The sequence below is a fragment of the Halichoerus grypus genome, chromosome 1 (assembly GCF_964656455.1).
Source record: "Halichoerus grypus chromosome 1, mHalGry1.hap1.1, whole genome shotgun sequence".
NCBI classification, from domain to species: domain Eukaryota; kingdom Metazoa; phylum Chordata; class Mammalia; order Carnivora; family Phocidae; genus Halichoerus; species Halichoerus grypus.
In genome coordinates, this window is record NC_135712.1 from 30,876,261 (window position 1) to 30,895,441 (window position 19,181).

The 19,181-nt window shown below is 34.9% G+C and overlaps 1 protein-coding gene across 18 annotated transcripts in view; it reads left to right on the plus strand.

Annotated features, from left to right (window-relative positions):
* The window catches only part of ROBO2 (roundabout guidance receptor 2), a 1,625,448-nt gene that overhangs the window by 1,531,206 nt on the left and 75,061 nt on the right, over nucleotides 1-19,181 (plus strand). For all 18 annotated transcript variants that reach the window (XM_078058803.1, XM_078058842.1, XM_078058774.1 and 15 more), the window contains 5 exons: nucleotides 1,848-1,929; nucleotides 2,343-2,505; nucleotides 4,111-4,277; nucleotides 8,595-8,716; nucleotides 16,311-16,542. In XM_078058803.1, coding sequence (XP_077914929.1) covers nucleotides 1,848-1,929; nucleotides 2,343-2,505; nucleotides 4,111-4,277; nucleotides 8,595-8,716; nucleotides 16,311-16,542 — 766 coding nt within the window. The remainder of the gene's footprint in view (nucleotides 1-1,847; nucleotides 1,930-2,342; nucleotides 2,506-4,110; nucleotides 4,278-8,594; nucleotides 8,717-16,310; nucleotides 16,543-19,181) is intronic.

Sequence of the window (19,181 nt, forward strand, 5' to 3'; positions counted from 1 at the left end):
GGATATAAAAATGCGTTTTTACACTACTTCACTCGTATAGTCAAGAGAGGGTTTCTGTAAGTCATATTCCTTTGTGTCTCACTAGTTCTTTCCTTCTTCTTTTTTTCTTTTTTGGTATTTAATGCAATAGGGGTGGGGGGGATAATGTGATGAACACTCTGTTCTCATAGTCCAACTAATTGGTAACTGAATCTGTATCTTTTGAGAAGTAGAATATTCCAATACTCATTAAAACCTACCTACCACCGCTAATGTCAGACTGTGTCTCTACACAATGACAAGGAGATGCAGTTAAGAAGCATTACCTACATACCCTTCTTTCAGCATTTGCACATAATAACAAGTGCTACATTTTAGTTCAACAGCTATAATAAAATGCAAATTCTTTACTCTTTCACAGACCATATTCAAATGAACATCGCATTAAAATCCTACCTTGGCTCATTATATTTAGTTTGTGAGTGATGCTTCTTAAATGGAGAGATTTCTAATGACTATAATGCATGCACAGCCACGTTTCAAAGAATGGCTCTTTTTACAATGGCTATGCTCTATCATCCTGCGTATAATAGAAGACAATTGTATGAAGATAATATGGCAGAGAACGATGTGCCAGAGCAGTTTGAAACTCAAGTTAAAATACATAATGACATTTAAAATCAATTAAAATGGTGGCACAGCAGGAACATCCATGCACTAATGATTTACCTGATAATCAGTTGTGGAAGGTTGAGTCATTAGTACACTTAGACTTTGGACCCAGCAGATATTATATTCCATGAACCCTCATATTTCATCAACAGTTAGACTCATGTTCATCACAGAATTTTAATGTTGCATCATGTCACTTGCCTTATTCAGTTTGGCCATTGATTTTTCTTCCCAGTCTCATCTCTAAACCAGTGTAAATAAATATGTTTATATTCTAGGCCCACAGGACTCAACTACAAAGAAGATTTTTGACATACAATTTTTATTGATTTGTGCCTTTTGCCAAAGTATAATCACAGAAATGTATACCTTTTACATTTGTAAAAGAGAACTCTTGATTATATTATCAACTACTTTAAAAAATCCTTTCCCGCTCTTCAGTGAATAACAAAAACATTTTAAGTGATCAATGAAATGGCAGTTTTTAAGTATGCTTTAAAGAGTGATGCATGAGATTATTTGCATGGTCCTTTCAGCTCTAAATTGCAGTGATTCCATAGACATGGTTTGTGTGTTTATGTTATAATTTTATTTCATTCTCTATCACACTACTAAAATTTAAATATAAGTGAATACTAATCTACTTAAAGGGAGAGATTTAGGTTTTTTTTCCTTCACTTTTCTCCATGTCTTTAAAAAAAAAAAGTCAGCCCCCTGTTACCTCAGTGCTTATTTACTCCTGAGTACATTTTATCCATGGAAATATAATGTATTAAGATGGAGAGGACAGTTTTGCTTTACTGATCTCTGAATATTTAAAGGATTCTGAAAAATTCTGTCCTGAGCTGTCCATATGTAACTCCAACACAGCGAAGCCCCATCATAAATTGGAGTTATATGAAGATAAAGGTATTACCGTGGAGGCAAGAGGACCAGACAAATAGAGTTTACCAGACACATAACTTTTAGTTATAGAAATATAATAAAAAATCATTGAATTCCTGTTATGAATAAAGTAATATTATATGAGTTGATTTTAATATTTTGTGTGTACATATGATTGACTCTAATGAACAATTTGGAGAGCCAAATGATACATCGTATTTTAAGAAATTAAATATTACCTCCTTGAGACTGAGTAATTACTCTACAAATTAATTAAAATAATTGAATTCTCTCCCTTCCTTGCACACTAGATTTCTGATACTGGTACTTATACTTGTGTGGCTACAAGTTCAAGTGGGGAGACTTCGTGGAGTGCTGTGCTGGATGTGACAGGTGAGTCCTTGGGAATTATCTCAACAGAAGAAATCTTGAGCCCATTTCATTGATTAGCTCATCATCAAATAACAATTGAAAAATCAAGATTTTAAATTCATTGAATGCAAAAACTAAGTCATATGCCACTTTTTAATTTCTCCACATAACATTGCATTTTTGCAATTTGATACATTTGTCCTTGATAAACAAATTTCCTCTACCTGAAGAGCAAGCAATTTTAGTGATCTTGCATGAAAGTAAACATTTAGTGACACGTAGGTAAAGCAAATATTCATTTACATTCTTTTGATTCATGAAGATGAATTCCTCATTGTCTAGGTCAACTTCTTCAATAGACTATTTTCCTTCTTTTAAATGTTATGGCATCTTATGCAATCAGGAATGAAGCATTTTCTGTTTGTCCTCTATAGAATCTGGAGCAACAATCAGTAAAAACTATGACTTAAGTGACCTGCCAGGGCCACCATCCAAACCACAGGTCACTGATGTTACTAAGAACAGTGTCACCTTGTCCTGGCAACCAGGTACCCCTGGAGTCCTTCCAGCAAGTGCATATATCATTGAGGCTTTCAGGTATGGGACAGTTCCTTTTTTTTTTTCTCCATTAGGTTGTTGCTTTAGCTCTCATATCCTAAAATCTCATATGAGCTATCCTGCTGTTTTATCTTAAGAACATGTTGAACAGTGCATTTTAAGTATTTATCTGATTTTATTCAAGAATAGACTCTAGGTTTTTTTCACTTACAACTTGATTATAGATTAAATATGCATTACCCATGACGAAGTCTATGGGGATCTAGCTCATGACCTAATCACTTAGCTCCTTTCTTTACCTTGACCATTGTAAAGATTTAAGATGAGAATTTTGTCATTAGAACTAGGCAGAAAATAATTTAATTAGGCAGGACACTTTTTAAGTTCTGCATTGTTTACTGAGGCATGGAACCCTGGAACTTTGCTTCCTCATAATTAGAGCAGAACTTAAAATAAGTCCACTGTTTTTGTGCTGTATATTTTAATACAGCTATGGGTACACCTAAGAAAAAAATGCAAAACTACAGTTAAGGAATTGATTCCGTGCACTTCTGGTTGCTGAAAGGAAAAAAATATGTCCAATTGCGATTTGAAAAAATTGTCATCAATATAAGGACATAGACTATAAATTAGCAAATGTCATGATGAAGTCATTGTGAGAATTTGATAAGATCCTTACACAAATGGGAAAATGAAGTTTGTATTGTTTCAGTGTGCTTTTATTTGCCATTATAAAGATAGCAAAAGCCGGTGTCATTTTTAAGCATTAGGACAAACCATTACTTTCATTTTAGGCTTCCCTAATCTATTTAAGGTAACGATCAACAAATACATCATTCCCAACTTTCAAAACAGTTTTTCTGTAATTTTCATGCTTTGATGTATAACAACTTTTGAAAAGTAAACAGGCAGCCCTGAAAAATCACATTTTCTCCTCATTATGAACTAAAGCAGCATTTGACCGTAGACGAAGTTTTCTAAATGGGTATCCCATCTCTAGCGGGCTGTTAAGGGGTCTCCACATCTAGATTCAGAGGTATTTCACCTGTTGAAGATGAGAAATCACATACTATGTAATGTACAATTTTATTAAAAATGTGACCAAAGGAAAATATTCCTTACATGCTTCCTTTCTTCTTTTACAGATATGTAGTTTTAGAAGGCTCTATTATAATATTGCATGTGGAATTGATGCAAAAGAAAACACACCTTGTAACAGGAAAATGTATTGGCATAATTTACTCTGTAGTCCATTTATTCTTTCTACAGGTTAATTCTTTTCAAGGTATATATATATATACATTTACGAGGACCATATTTATTGTATAAACTTGATGTTGTGATCTTGGCCTCTATTCCTTCTACAGGTATTCATTTAGTGGGCTGCTGTGCATTAGCAACGGGCTGTCACATCTCCGGGGCTGAGTTTAATTTTGTTGTGCATGGCACTTCCGTTAGGTGGGCTCGGCTTTGTTGTTGAATAAACCGAAATCATCCAAATGTTTCATTTATTGGGCTTAACACTTCAAGTGTTGTGCGTGTGTGTGTTTAATTTTCAGCCATTAACTTTTGTCATTGATACCCAGCTCCATTGTCGATGCCTTCACGGCTGCTCTTTAAGCGGAAGTTCTGTTCCTGTTTCAGCCAATCAGTGAGTAATAGCTGGCAGACGGTGGCAAACCACGTAAAGACCACAGTCTACACAGTGAGAGGACTGAGGCCCAATACGATCTACTTATTCATGGTCAGAGCCATCAACCCGCAAGGTCTCAGTGACCCAAGCCCCATGTCAGATCCTGTGCGCACACAAGGTAATTTCAGTAGCTGTAAACATGACCGGTTCTGGAAGGAGGCATTCAGCAGGAACAAAAAAAAAAAAAAAAGAAAGAAAAGAAAAGAAAAGAAAAAAGAAATGACTTGAAAGAAAGAAAGAAAAAGAACAAAGGGGTTGCATGAGGAAAGATAAATGTTCCGCATTACTTGTTACAATGATTCATTAGACCCGATCCTGAACTTGCTGTTCACCTTGGTCAATGTGTCCTCTTCCTGGAGCTGTCAGGGTCTGTTGAGTAAAAAAATAATAATAAATAAATAAATAAATAAAATGCATAAATAAATAAACAGAATAATTGGTTACATTTACATAGTAAGAGTCATTCAACTAAGTTAGGGCTTTTACTATATTTCAAAAGGCGAAAACTTGTCTCCTTCTTCGAAATTAATTATATAGTAGCAAAAAGTGATCTCTAATGGATACAATGCCCAGACAGGGATATCAAAATTACTCCTATTGTTCAAGAATTCTGTTTTTATATGGCAGTGGGTCTCCAGGTGGAGTTCCCCCAGGAGCAGCATCTGCATTCACCTAGGACCACGTTAGAAATTCAGACTCTCAGGCCCCAGCTCAGAAGCTCTGGGGGTTCAGGCCAGCAGTCTGTGTTAAGGTGCTCTCCAGGAGATGCTTCTGCTCAAGTTTGACAAGCATAACTACAATGTGTGTGTTGTTGTTGTTGTTTTGTTGTTGTTGTTGTTGTTTTATCAAACCAGATGTTTAAAGGGGCAGTTTGTTTCAGAAAGGAGCAAATCAAGTTTTCTTCCTGAGGTATACAATTCTTTTGACTAATTAAAAAAAATTAAGAAAACAAAACAAACGAGTAAAAGGAAATGAGAGAGATCAAGACACAGACTCTTAACTGAGAGAACAAACTGATGGTTACCAGAGGGGAGGAGGTGGGGGGATGGGTGAAATCCGTGTTGGTGATTAAGGAGCACACTTGCTGTGATAAGCACTAGGTGGTGTATGGAACTGTTGAATCACTATATTGTGCACTTGAAACTAACATTACACGGTATGTAACTAACAGGGATTTAAATAAAAACTTAAACATCCAGAATATTATAATTTCAAAATTGAAGATTTTCCTTCTCATCTTTGGTAGCCTGCATCTTCAAATTAAGAAGTCACTGGAGTCGAGGGGTTAATACAGGATGCTGCATTATAATTTCCCTTCCTACTAGTAGATGGAGGGAATTAATAAAATAGACATTGTGGTTTTATTATTTGTTACAACTGACTTCCCACAGGGTTCTTGAGAAAGGGTTAATTATTTCTTATTTGTAAAAGGCTTTGAACAAGATATAATTCAAAGTAGTATTTTTATGCAATGAAAAGCACCATACAGCCATAAAAATATTATTATAATTACAATGTAGTTCAGTGATAGTAACTAGCATGCTATTATAACAGAGAGGGCACCTTAAAGGAATCCAGTGAAATAGTCACCACGTGATTTTGGAACGTTGCTGACATGATGACAGTCAGGGGAGGAGGGAATGCCACTTTGCTATTGTTCTCTAAGCAGTAATGTGATTAATTTTCCATGATGATAAAGGGCCTGAGGGAGAAGAACCTGTCTCCAGAGAAAGAAAAAGTACAACAAGGAATTTGAAGATCTGAAACTGGTTATATTTTACCTTGCTTGGATCCAGTTGCTTTTAGTGTGTCTAAATTTAATGAGTAAATTAAATTCTAGAACTTGAAGATGTATGTGGCTTTAACTCAAGAAATCAGAGTACCAAGAACATTTTTACCAGTGTAGACAGAAACAGTTTTTGTGGTGTAGCTGTAATGGAAGGCGGGAGATAACAGAGTGGGGAAGAATTTGGGTGTGATTATATCCGGCAGACCTTCTTGATCATTCAATAACTCTGCCAGTCACTAAATCTTGACTCATAAAATAACTTCTCGGTGAAAAGGTCAAAAAAGATTAATGAAAAGTTGTTTGTGATCTGGCTTGTTCCAGCTGAGAGACTATATAGAGCAAAAGACTTATGTTCTCTTAACAGATATTTAATAGGAAAACTCATGTTTTGTGTCTGAATGTCAGGATCATTTTTTGACACCACACTTTCAGCAGCTTTGCATTCTGCAAAGCACTTCTTTTCAAAGAACACTTTGCTGTGTGAGGTCTTATTTTGAAAGATATTAAGTACCATAGAATTTAGAAATCTTTTATTTTAGGAAGGCAGCAAATACTTGTAGCATAAACATCACAGTAGACCATAGATGTGTCAGCAAAGGTTAATATTATTCACATAATATTAATAATATATTTTTTCTAGATCAAGTAAAATAGCTCTGCTATTTATGTTAAGGATGAAAAACAGTGGAACTGGGGGGAAAAAAATCACCAAACCATAGTCCCCAATTATTTATGTCCCAATTTTTTCACTCATTTTTTTTTATTGCTTACATTATACATTTTCCAAATAACAACAGCAAATATATATCCTGAGTCATGGGATAAGTTTGTGCTTTACTCAAATCGATACAGAGGGTTGGAAAACAATGGAAGAGATTTAAGATATTTTAATAATGCTATTTTAATTAAAATCAAATTTGTAAATTATTGATATAAATTCCAAATACTAAATAAAAACAGCACTTTCATTATATACTATAGGTAATGCCAAGTTTGTATTTTATGCCTTCTTCCACATCACTCTAAGGTCCTTGAGAAATTTATTTTCTTTTTTCAAAGATTTTTTTTGAGTATAGTTGATACACAATATTACATTGGCTTTAGGCATACAACATGGTGATTCAACTTACCTGTACATTATGCAATGCTCACCACAAGTGTAGCTACCATCTGTTACCGTACGATGCTATTACAATATCATTGACTATGTTCCCTGTGCTGTGGCTTTAAAAAAATATTTATTTATTTTTAAATTCAAGTATAATTAACATTCAGTGTTATATTCATTTTAGGTATACCATATAATGACTCAATAATTCTATACATTACTCTTTGCTCATCACAGTATATGTACTCAATCCTCTTCATCTATTTCACCCATATCCCTCTCCCCTCTGGCAACTACCAGTTTGTTCTCTACCCTATGCTGTGGTTTTGATTCCATGACTTATGCATTCCACAACTGGAAGCCTATAGCTCTCAGCCCCCTTCACCCATTTTTCCCATCCTTTCCCTCCCTCCCCTATTTATGTCCCAGTTTGCTAGTGCAGTCAGTTTAAGTTATGGCTGAGATATGCACTCACAAATATTTTTGCCGGAGTGTTGCATTGTGGCCTGAGAAAATAGGAGAAAACAGGATTAAGAAAATCAATTATTTTAAATTAGACTTCCTTCCTTAAAAGATAGTTGGAGGGAAAAAATCAACTTAATATTGCAGTGCACCAGTTAAAGTAGTTGATTTGAGTTTGTGTGAAATTCAATATTTGATATCAATTTGATGAACTCGGAAGTCTATAATTTCTCTTTTTTTTTCTTAACGGGCACACAGAATATGAACCATTATATGGAACAATAGACTAGTATTATGTGGATGGTGAATACCGGGCCGGCTGAACAATGTATGGCTGAGAGTATATCATTCTAAATATTGCAATTCTTTCTCCTTCTCCCTTCCCCCAATCACTTCCAAAAAAAGGCCGAATTCTTTTTTTTTTTTTGTCAGATACTGAAGTTCTCAAAATTGTTTACTTTAGAACATTTTTTCAGTATCCTAAATTCTTCAGTCATAAGTATTTTTGTGAATTTGGGGGGCTTTTTCCCCTTCTTTCCCTCACCTTGTTAACCTTTAGTGATATAATTCACTTCCCAAGTCTCCCTGATTACTTTCCTTCCCATGCTTCCAGTCTAGAATAGGTCAAGGAGTAAGAACGTACAATCTACCAATTGGGACAAGGGATTAAACAAATTCTTAAACGGCAGTTTTCAGATACAGCTCCATTAACTACTCAGGAAAGCCCTTCCATATGCCAACAGCTATAGAAAACTGATGATTCTGGAGAGGTCTTGTGGCACATACTTTATTCTTTAATAAGCAAATAATAGATCTCCCACAACAATGTATTTGAAGGGAGTGAGAGATTACAAACACTTTTATTAATATTATTTTAGTAAAGATAAATATCATCTCTCAAATTATGTCCTAGCAGGGATGGTATGTATATAAATATGCCTTAATGTTTTTTGTCACAAAGGGTTTTAGTTTTTTGCCCTGCGATTATTTCTAATGACCTGATAGTAATGGCTTGTATAATATACATTGGAATTTTACTAGGAACTTTTAAATATTGGGAATGATTATCTCTGTAGATATCAGCCCACCAGCACAAGGAGTGGACCATAGACAAGTACAGAAAGAACTAGGAGATGTCATTGTCCGTCTTCATACTCCAGTTGTGTTGACCCCCACCACTGTTCAAGTCACGTGGACGGTAAGTTTTCAAAGGCAGTTTCTTTTATTCCTTTAAGAAAACAGACCAAAGAAGGAAAAAGTGAATCCACAAACAAATAGTAATGGAAACCCTCACCATTTAAAATCAAGGTGTAATCAATGGCAAAAAAGAAAAATATTCCATAGAATAAAAGAGTAGAATAAAAATAGATCGATTGCAATAGAACCATGGCATGTTTCATCTTCTTATTTTTTAATAGCTTTATTGAGATATAATTAACATATCAGAGTTAGAATGTACAACTCTGTTTTTGGTATATTTACAGAATTGTGCAATCATCGTCAGAATCGGATTTTAGAACATTTCATCATCTGAAGATTTAACCCTGCATTCATTAGCAGTGGGCTTCCTCCATTCCTCCTGCTTTAGCCCTTTGCACCCACTAATCTACTTTCTGTCATAGATTTGCCTATTCCTTTGCTATGAATGCAATCATGCAATTTGTCGTCTTTTGTCTGGCTTCTTTCACTCAATCTAATGTTTTTGAGGTTCAACTATATTGTAGTATCTATCAGTACTTTGTTCCTTTTTATTACTGGATAGCATTCTATCATACAGATATATCACATCCTCTGTTTTCTCATCAGCTGATGCACTTTTCAGTTGTTTCCAGTTTCAGCTAACATGAATCAGGGAGCCATGAACATTTGCGAACAAGTTGACATATGTTTTCATTTTTCTTGGTATCTACCTAGGAATTGCTGAGTAAAATGATAACTCTCTAACATTTGGATAAACTGCCAAAATGTTTTACCAAGTGATTCTACCATTTTGTTTCCACCAGGAATATTTGAAACTTCCGGCCTCTTCCACACCGTTGCCAGATTCTCTCACATCCTCCTCAACAATTGTTATTTTCTGTCTTTTTTACTCTAACCATTCTAGTGGGTGTGGAGTGGTATATCCTTGTGGTTTTTATTTGCATTTCTTTAATGACTAATGATATTTTCCATCTTTTCATATGCTTGAGCATTTGTATATTTTCTTCAGAGAAATGTCTATTCAAATTCTTTGCTCATTTTTAAGTTAGGTTGTTTGTCCTTATTATAGACTTGTGTTTTTTATAAAATGGATACAAACTCCTTATCAGATATATGATTTGTAAATACATTCTCTCAGTCTGTGAGTTGGTTTTTACTTTCTTTTTTTTTTTAAAGATTTGTTTGAGAGAGAGCAAGAGAGTGCACATACGGTGGGGGGGTGAGGGAGAGGGAGAAGCAGCCTCCCCGCTGAGCAGGGAGCCCAATGTGAGACTCAATCCCAGGACCCTGAGATCATGACCTGAGTCGAAGGCAGATGCTTAACTGACTGAGCCACCGAGGTGCCTTGGTTTTTACTTTCTTAATGATGTCATTTGAAGCACAAAAAATTTTAATTTGACCAAGTTTTCTTCTGAATTTAAATAAATCATCTGTACATTCCTTTACCTGTATCTCATGTAATAACACCAAAACATGAATATAATTTTAATAATTTGACTTACATAGTAAAAAACTAATGGATTTTAAGAAATAAATTGGTATTTTAATATACACTGAGACTATTCAATTCCAGGCATTATTAAATGTCAACCTGCCCACTGTTATATCAAAATGCAAAATGTTTTGATCACTTGATAGCCACTGCAGTGAAAATAAATAGCATAAAAATAGCCACATTAGAGGATACTAACACTTGGGTCTATGTGTTTTTGTCTATATGTCTGTGTTTTGAGAAGAGCCAGGTAATGTTCTTCCCCATGCATAGTATAACCAGTGCCAACTTCTCATTTATATCTAAGATTTCTCTACTATAACCTCTAAAAATCCTTCGTTAAGCCCTCTGTGTATGTCATAGATCTTGTACATTGTATAAGTAATGGACATTTGAGTTAAGTATACCTAGGAAATCTTTTACTTTAATTATGATATTAATTGGAAAGTATATATAATTATGTCCTTATTGTTATTATTGGTGTTTTGTTATAGTAGAACAACTAGGTAAGAAATTTGATTCTCACCTTCTGCTTTTAGATTCCAAGTTTCTTTTTTTTTTTTTAAGATTTTATTTCTTTATTTATCAAAGAGAGAGAGAGCACACACAAGCAGGGGGGAACGGCAGGCAGAATGAGAAGCAGGCTCCCTGCTGAACAAGGAGCCCGATGTGGGACTTGATCCCAGAATCCTGGGATCATGACCTGAGCCGAAAGCAGATGCTTAATGGATTGAGCCACCCAGGCATCCCTAGAGTCCAAGTTTCTTTTGGGAAATAACCATTTATCAACTCCTTCGACAAAGGAAGTTGAGAAGGGAAAACTGGTTATTTTTCACCAGTTCTTAATTAATTATATTTGAAATATAAAAATACAATGAAAGGGAATTATTCCAGTGTCCTCTCAATCATAAATCCATTGAACAAATCCAATTCAACAAGCATTTTCATGGACCAGTTTTGTTCTAGAGGTGGTGGAGAACGATATAAAGAGACACAAATCTACTTGAGAGGAACATGGAAATTCTCAATATTCTTCAGGGATAAGGGACAGTATTCAGGGATAAGAGCCGTAACAGACAGATATGTACCCTATAGAGAGATTTCAATCAAAGAAGAAGTGATTAACTTTATCCTCAGGCACCAGAAAAGGCATCACCACTCATTTTCATCTATTTGGAGAAATATAAAGGCATTATTATATTAGAACAGGAAAACCTAAAATAACATTTAAGGCTGTTTAGTTTAATTCTATAATTTTATAAAAGGAAGCCAATGTATTCAAGTTGAATGATGTTCCCAATATCCCACACCTACTTAAGAGGTAAAGACAGGATTAGAACTTACTTACTTTAAATCTGCATTTTATGTTTTTTTTACTTAAACTATAGACAAATATTTATTTGAAAGGAATATTTTTTAATGGTGGAATTTTGGCATAGGTTCCCAGATGGGGCATTTTGTTACTTCTTAAACCAGACCACGTGATCAAAATTTTGACCTAGGAGTACAAAATTGGATAATACTTCAATATAAATAAGACTAAGTTTATAATATTTTAAGAGTAATTATTTAAGATTACATTGTTTCTGATTCTGTTTTTAACATTATTTTGCATAGGTTTATTCTGTTTTCTGCATATAATAATTTCTATTCTGTTCCCATGGAGGGCGCCTACAAAATGACATCATCATTTTTCCATTGGCACAGTAGGGGTATTATCTGCCTTGTCTCTTCCATCTCTCTCTGTAACTTTGACCAAATATAAAACTAGCAAAGCCAAGGAAATAATTGTATTTTTAATAGCAGATTTTTCCTCACTCTCAATTGAAAAGTCTTCTCTGCTCTGTTGGGAGTTTTGAAGGGGCCTCTTTTAAGCTGCTTCTAAGTGTAGAAATTATTTGGGTAAGAATCAAAGTCATTATGTTTGTGAAGTTAATCACTTTAAAAGTCACTGAGTTTAAAAGAATAAATCAAATTAGATCAAAATTGCAGGTCTGTAGTCTGGGAGTTCTTCCAGCAGAGGAACCTTGTCATATTCATCTCTGTATCTCACGAAGCTTGTCATTACTAGTTTGCATATCTCTCTCTCTCGTGAGCTGGAGTTCTGTGAGTCTGGAGTCCATGTTTTTCATTTTTGTTTTCTGAGCACAGCCTCTAGTATAAAATACCCTTTCAATAACAGTCTGTTGAATGATCAACTCAGTTGTTTTTATACATTCGTAATTTTGTTTTAAAAAAGAAAGTGTTCAATTATATCACAGGGTATTGTTCCCCATGAATTTGTAGCTACACATGAAATTAAGTATGTGTTTGAGAGGTCAATTTAGTGAAATAAAGTCGGACTAGGGGTGTGGTCAGTTGCCAAAGAAATTATAACCAAATGTTTTATTTCCATGCCATATTTTCAACTTGCTAAATGTGTATGTTCTTTAAAGTATTACATTGTTAATATTTGAGTTACAGATGTGTTATTGGAGGAGAAAAATATATTCTCCGACCTATGTAGTTAGACTTGGGCCAGCTGAGGTGGTTTACCAAGGCTAATCTTGAAGTAACAATAGTTAGCCAGGGCTGCTTTCTAAAAGTGACTGCTCATAACAAGGGTAGGCAAAAATGGTAAGAAATGACTGTTTCACAAAGAAAATAGCAATAAATCTCTTATTTTTAAAAAAGCAGTTATTCTTAAAAAATTAAAAATAAAAAAATGGTTATTCTAGTGTGTGGGGGGGGATTGTTTTTGTTCAAGGACAAAAAGAATCACAGATCTTATGCCCCTTTAACATCATACATTGGCAAACTAGAATTTCAGAACTCAGCTTCATCCAGATCAGTCCTTAGCAGGCTAAGCCCAACAAAGAAAATTCACTTTGAGTTTTTAGTTTAGATGGATTTTTTTTAAATAGAAAAGATGGTGGTAAGCACTTACACATTTTAATAGAATGTGGTTTTAATGGAACAGTACTGCACATTTTAATGCACGACCCTCGGGTCACATATGGACCCCTTTTTTAAAGTCTATCCTTTATTTAACAATGATGCTTTATCATTGTGCATCCCTGAAACTTGCAAAGTTCTTTAACTTATAATAGTCACTTAATTGTATCCAGGCCCTTGTAATATGAATATTATTGAGTGAATTAAGAAAACTGAGGCTCAGAAAATTTAAAAGGCTGAGCTATAACTCAGTTGGGACCTTATGACTGGACAATGGAAACTTGCTTCATTTACTTTTTGTCCTTAAGATAACGTTTTTTTTATTCATACTTCAGAAAATACAAATTTTTTAAAATTCTGCAAACCCCTGGATTTGTGGCCAGACTCTGATTATAATCAACACTAAAGAAAATCCTCCTTCTTATAAACAGAATGTTAATAAAACTAGTAACAAGCATATGGTTTAACTTGAAAATGACCACCTGTCAAAATGTGCTCTACAAGTAAGTGGTGTGGAACACATATCCAATAAAAATCCCACCTATTTTTTTAAAGGTAATGTTCAGCATTTTCATTTTTGCTTCCACCTGTAACAACAAATTTTCTTCTGAAAAAGAATGTATTGCAACTGCACAAAATCAAGTTAAACTATTTGGTTATTAAGTAGGCCATTAGAATATACTGGTTGAAAGCAATGTACAATGAAGTGAGCAAGGCAATGTTGTGTAGTAAACATTAGCTTCATAAAGTCCCTAAAACACTTAATTAATGAAAACCAAACATGGATAAAACCAATTTACCCTGATTTACAGACTCTCTTCATCTGGAAACAGCTGCTTAATGTTCTTCTTAAAAACACAGCTTGCTTCTTTCAGTATTAACAAGCTATTATTGTGAGTTATGTCTTTCTTTCAGTATATAAATTCACTTAAAGCGAATGCAGAGAAGTTTATAAAATGCCAGCTCAATGTTGTTTTAACATATGCTGCAAGGAATTTTTGAACATTGACAGTTTTGATTAAAGGCATCTCTCTTTGGCTCTCATAAATTTAATTTTTGCTTTTGAGTTGCCTTGCTTTGTAATGTCAGAACAATGGCATTTGAAAAACTACGTCTGTTGGTACAAACACAAGCTGGTAGCATGGATGAGAATTCAAAGATCATGAGCTTTGTCATCAGAGCTGGGCGAACTTTCTCGACAGAACCTCATACAAGTGTAGCACTAATTCCAGGGAATCTTTGAGGGTGAGAATGCTGTCAGGTGGATGAAGGAATTCTTAGTTGTTAAGACTCATCTGCGAAGCTGGAATGAGCTATACATAGAAACACATATGCTCAGGCCCACCGGCTTCATGGACCTCTAGCTTGGACATTCTAAATATAGAAAAATGTCCCTTTGTTCCACTGTCTTTTGATTGAGGTTCTGGGTTTTTTAAGTTTCCTGCTCCCACTCAAAAATAATTTTAAAATGCTGCAACTAAAGAATAAATGTTAGAGGTTAATATGTGGGACTGGGGTGCCTGGGTGGCTCAGTCAGATGAGCGTCCGGCTCTTGATTTCAGCTCCGATCTTGATCTCAGGGTCGTGGGATCAAGCCCCGAGTGGGGCTCTGTGCTCACCGCAGAGTCTGCTTGGGGTTTCTTTCTTCTTCTTCCTCTGGCCCTGCCCCCAGTCATGTATGAGTGCTCGCTCTCTCTCTCTCTCTCTCTAAAATAAATAAATCAATCTTAAAAAAGAAGTCAATACATGAGATAATACCTTTTATTCATAGTGTGTTAACAGTTGGATAAGGAATTTTTAAAAAGTTGAAATAACCATTTTCATCATCTCCTCTATTTCTTCTCTCCCCAACCTTCCTGAAATGAGGTTTTTCCATCTCTTCTCCATTAAATTTTACACTGTATTTGAAAGTGAAATTTGTCAAGTTAAAGGCTTCTTAGAATATGGCTACTAAGCTACAATATATGGAAAATTAATTGAAGTTTCTGTGATAGTTACTGTTTAAATCAAGCAATTCTAGGAAAAGGGCAAGACATTTAAAAATTTTTTAAAGTTAAAAATCCTTTTCTCCCTGAAAATGAAACAATGGTAAAACTCCAATAGAGACTGTTCAATAAATGTGTAAGGACATGTTTTATTTTTAGCTTGCATTTTTTATATATTCACTTTTCATGTAATTATTATGAATGAACAAACAGCATTTTCACATTTTTATCTGATATGAGTGTTCAGATTCAAAATCTGATTTTCATTAAAAGCAGCTGCTTATCTTCTGTACCTTTAAGTGAATGAAAGGATCAAGAAAGTCGTGAAATTGTGCCAGTAGTGGGACTCTGGAAGGAGCCAGAAACTGATAAATTAATAAGTCTTTTTTTTAATATTTGCTGGTGGGTATAAGCTTTTCAAATGCCTTTAAGATAGGTGCTCTAACTTCACAACTCCTCATCTTCCCATACACTTCCTCCAGGCATATGAATTTTATATGGGCTGTTTTCTACACTTCTTCCTCTGGAATAAATAACCCTACTTTCCTTGCAGATCTCAGCACTTGTTCTTTTTCAGGGAAATGCTTTCTCCCCTTCCTGATTCTGTCAACTTCCTCTCCCCTCCAGTCTTCCTTAGCTCCTTGTCCATGTCATTCATAACATTTGTTTATGGATATTAGTTATGAATGTAACTTGACCGGTAACTTGATTAGTAGGAACTCAAAAAATGATTGGAGTGAGTGAAGGTATTAATGAATGGACAAAAGATAAGAATGGAAATTCCTGAGCAATAGCACATTACATATCCAACCATAAAAATAGGAACTGTTGAATATAGGAGAAGGATGATGAGAAATGAAGCTAGACAAATTGGCAGGTCTAGGCCTGTCAGGCCTTTGTGCTATTTCAAGGAATTTGAATTAAGTAAGCATCTTAGATACTATGGAGTATTTTAAGCAGGATAGAGAGTTGTCCCACTCTTCATTTTGGAAATCATAATGTGAACTCAGAAATGGAATTGGAAATTAGAAGCAGGGAGATGAATTACAAAGCAATGGCATCACACAGATGATAATGACGAAGACTGAAATAGGGACAAGAGAAATGAGGATGGGTGGTTTCATTGTCATGTCTAAAATATTTCCATTTGGTTTCAAAAGTCTTTTTGCTGTGTTTTTCAGGTTGATCGCCAACCCCAGTTTATTCAAGGCTACCGAGTGATGTATCGTCAGACTTCAGGCCTGCAGGCTACATCAACATGGCAGAATTTAGATGCCAAAGTCCCAACTGAGCGAAGTGCTGTCTTAGTCAACCTGAAAAAGGGGGTGACTTATGAAATTAAAGTTCGACCATATTTTAATGAGTTCCAAGGAATGGACAGTGAATCTAAAATAGTTCGTACTACTGAAGAAGGTCAGTATTCAGATTTCTAACAAAAGCCAACTTAAACCATAATGAAGGCAATTTATTTTTCTTTTTTTAATTTTATTTTTCTTTTTAATCAGAGAGAGAAGAGAGAGTGAGCACAACCAGGGGAAGTGGCAGGCAGAGGGAGAAGCAGGCTCCCCGCTGAGCAAAGAGCCCAATGCAGGACTCGATCCCAGGACCCTGGGATCATGATCCAAGCTGCAGGCAGCCGCTTAACCTACTGAGCCACCCAGGTGTCCCAAGACAATTTCTGTTGAAGTTCTAGTTTATCATCTACCTTAGAGGAATAGCAAGAGAGAGTATAAAAAGTGAATTCAGGAAGTGGCATTTTCTCTTTTTATTCCGAGAATCTCATAGAGTCTGAGAACTTTTAATAAAAATGATATTCGAGTAATGGAATCTTTTTCTTAAGTAAACGTTTGTTCCAAATTTTACCAGTACACTGGAATTTGATTACAATATTTTCCCATATTTTTTTTCTTAACATGGATTGAGTTCATTTGGCTTCATTAAATAAGGACAGGTTACTGGAAACTCAAGAATGCAGGCTGTTCATTGTCACTTTCCTGTTTTCGATGTAGTAAAACGTAACATTTTCTTTTATAAGCCTCCTTCCCCGTGGGCTCTGCCAGTCTGACTCATAATTTCTAATCAGAAGGCCACTTGCACCTTTGCAATAGGATTCTTACTAGTGACATTTTCTCCCCCTCCCCCATTTGGAAACTTTCTTGCACACAGATACTTTAAAGTTAACTAGTGATGGACATGAAATTAATGTAGATTTGAACCAGTCCCTGTACTAGTGTCTCCTTCACTAAACTAGAGGCTTATAATAAATGGTATTATCAAAGTACAAAAAGTCAGATGCCAGATGTAATAAACCCCCACCCCCATTTTCTGCTTTTTGACTAATTTTATTTACACAGCTCCTGGCAAAAAGCCATATTTCATAAATCAACATGAGAGCAATCTTAAGAAAATGTGTATAAGTTACCTATGTACCATAGATGTCTGTGTTTGACAAAAGAGCTTTTAAGTTGCACATATCTTATAATCAGCATCACAGTGAGAATGTTCTGTCCACACTGGTTTATGCAGTGATACACTGACATGAACAGAAGTACATATCTTTAAAGACATTAATCAACTTTTAGGATATGTAAAGAAAAAAATTACTAAAAATTAATAATAATATCTTCATCCACCATTAAATTCTACATTATGTTGAAAATCTGTCGTACTAATGAGTGGAGTGGGTGAATTTAATATAGAATGCTACATTTGAAGCACACTTCCAAAAATGAATTTCATTGCAGTTAAACTTTTCCTCTGGATTAGACATCTCTCACCATTTGGTATGCGTTCCTTTACAGTGTATGTGGCCTTCTGAAGGTAACAAATGGAGCTCAGCTGGGCTGTGTGTGGGAATGATGAGCAGTGGTTCGGGTTCCTTCACATTGGTAGAAGCTGAACACTGGAATAATTGACCTGTCAGGAAGCAGGCATGGTATTCTCTCCAAGCCAGCAGCAAGGCAAATGGGAAACCTGATTTCAAATGTTATTTTTCAATGTAATCTACTTAATAACTACAAAACTGGTGAACAGGTGGTTAGATTTATGTCTTCGTGCCATATTTTGTAGCAATATTATCAGATAGAGGAATAATACAGAACAATATTGTGCTAACGTGTCTGTATATATCCTATATCTCAGTGCACATGTGGGCATACCTCAGTGACAAATTTATGAAACATGCGAGACTTAATTGATAGGCTTTTAACATATTTTTTACCATTCAATTGTACATATGTTCCAAGGGCTAAACTCTATAGAGTTATGAAAGCATTGATCCTTTTACATAAAAATCCTTTAGCACCACAAAATTCTTTGAATTGTGTTTCAACTGTTATTTCATTTTGTTTTTCTTACTCAAAGATTTAAGGAAAATTGATAAATTTTCCTGTAAAATTGGTATTTTTCAGCTCTCAGAGAGACTGGAGAGCAGATGCCACAGTCTAAAATCAGAAGTTTTTTCTCACTCATCTTTTCTCAGTGTGATTATAATTAGTTATAGGAGAAACCATAAAGGATGGGAACTGTAGGAAATTAAAATCTATCCATTTCACACTCGACCCAACATGAACTATTTTCATTTATAACTTCAGAGTTTCTTCCCCATCAATATAAAATTAGTTTTAAATCTTAAATTATGAGTCAATGTATAAGTCAATTATTTTTCCCAATATGAAAGAAAAAGATTTTTTCCTTGTGTTGGTGAAATTTATTGCTGTGTTTCTGGTTTTATTTATTAAACACAAAACAAAGCAAAAAGATAAGTAATGATACCACTCAGAGGTAATGGTTGATGAAAGTTTGGAATACATTCTCTCAGAATACTTTTGATAGGAGTGTTTTTTTTTTCAGAAAGAGAGCCTGCCTATTGGAGTCAAATGGATCAAAGTTCTAGAGCCAGACATACCTGGGTTCAGATTCTGTCTTGATATTTGACTTAGATAACTCTCTTACAGCTGTCTTCTGTTTCCTTTTCTGTAAAACTGAGATAAGAGTTGTTTTTACTTCTTGAGGTTAGTGTCATCATTAAATATGACGCTTAACTCAGTGCT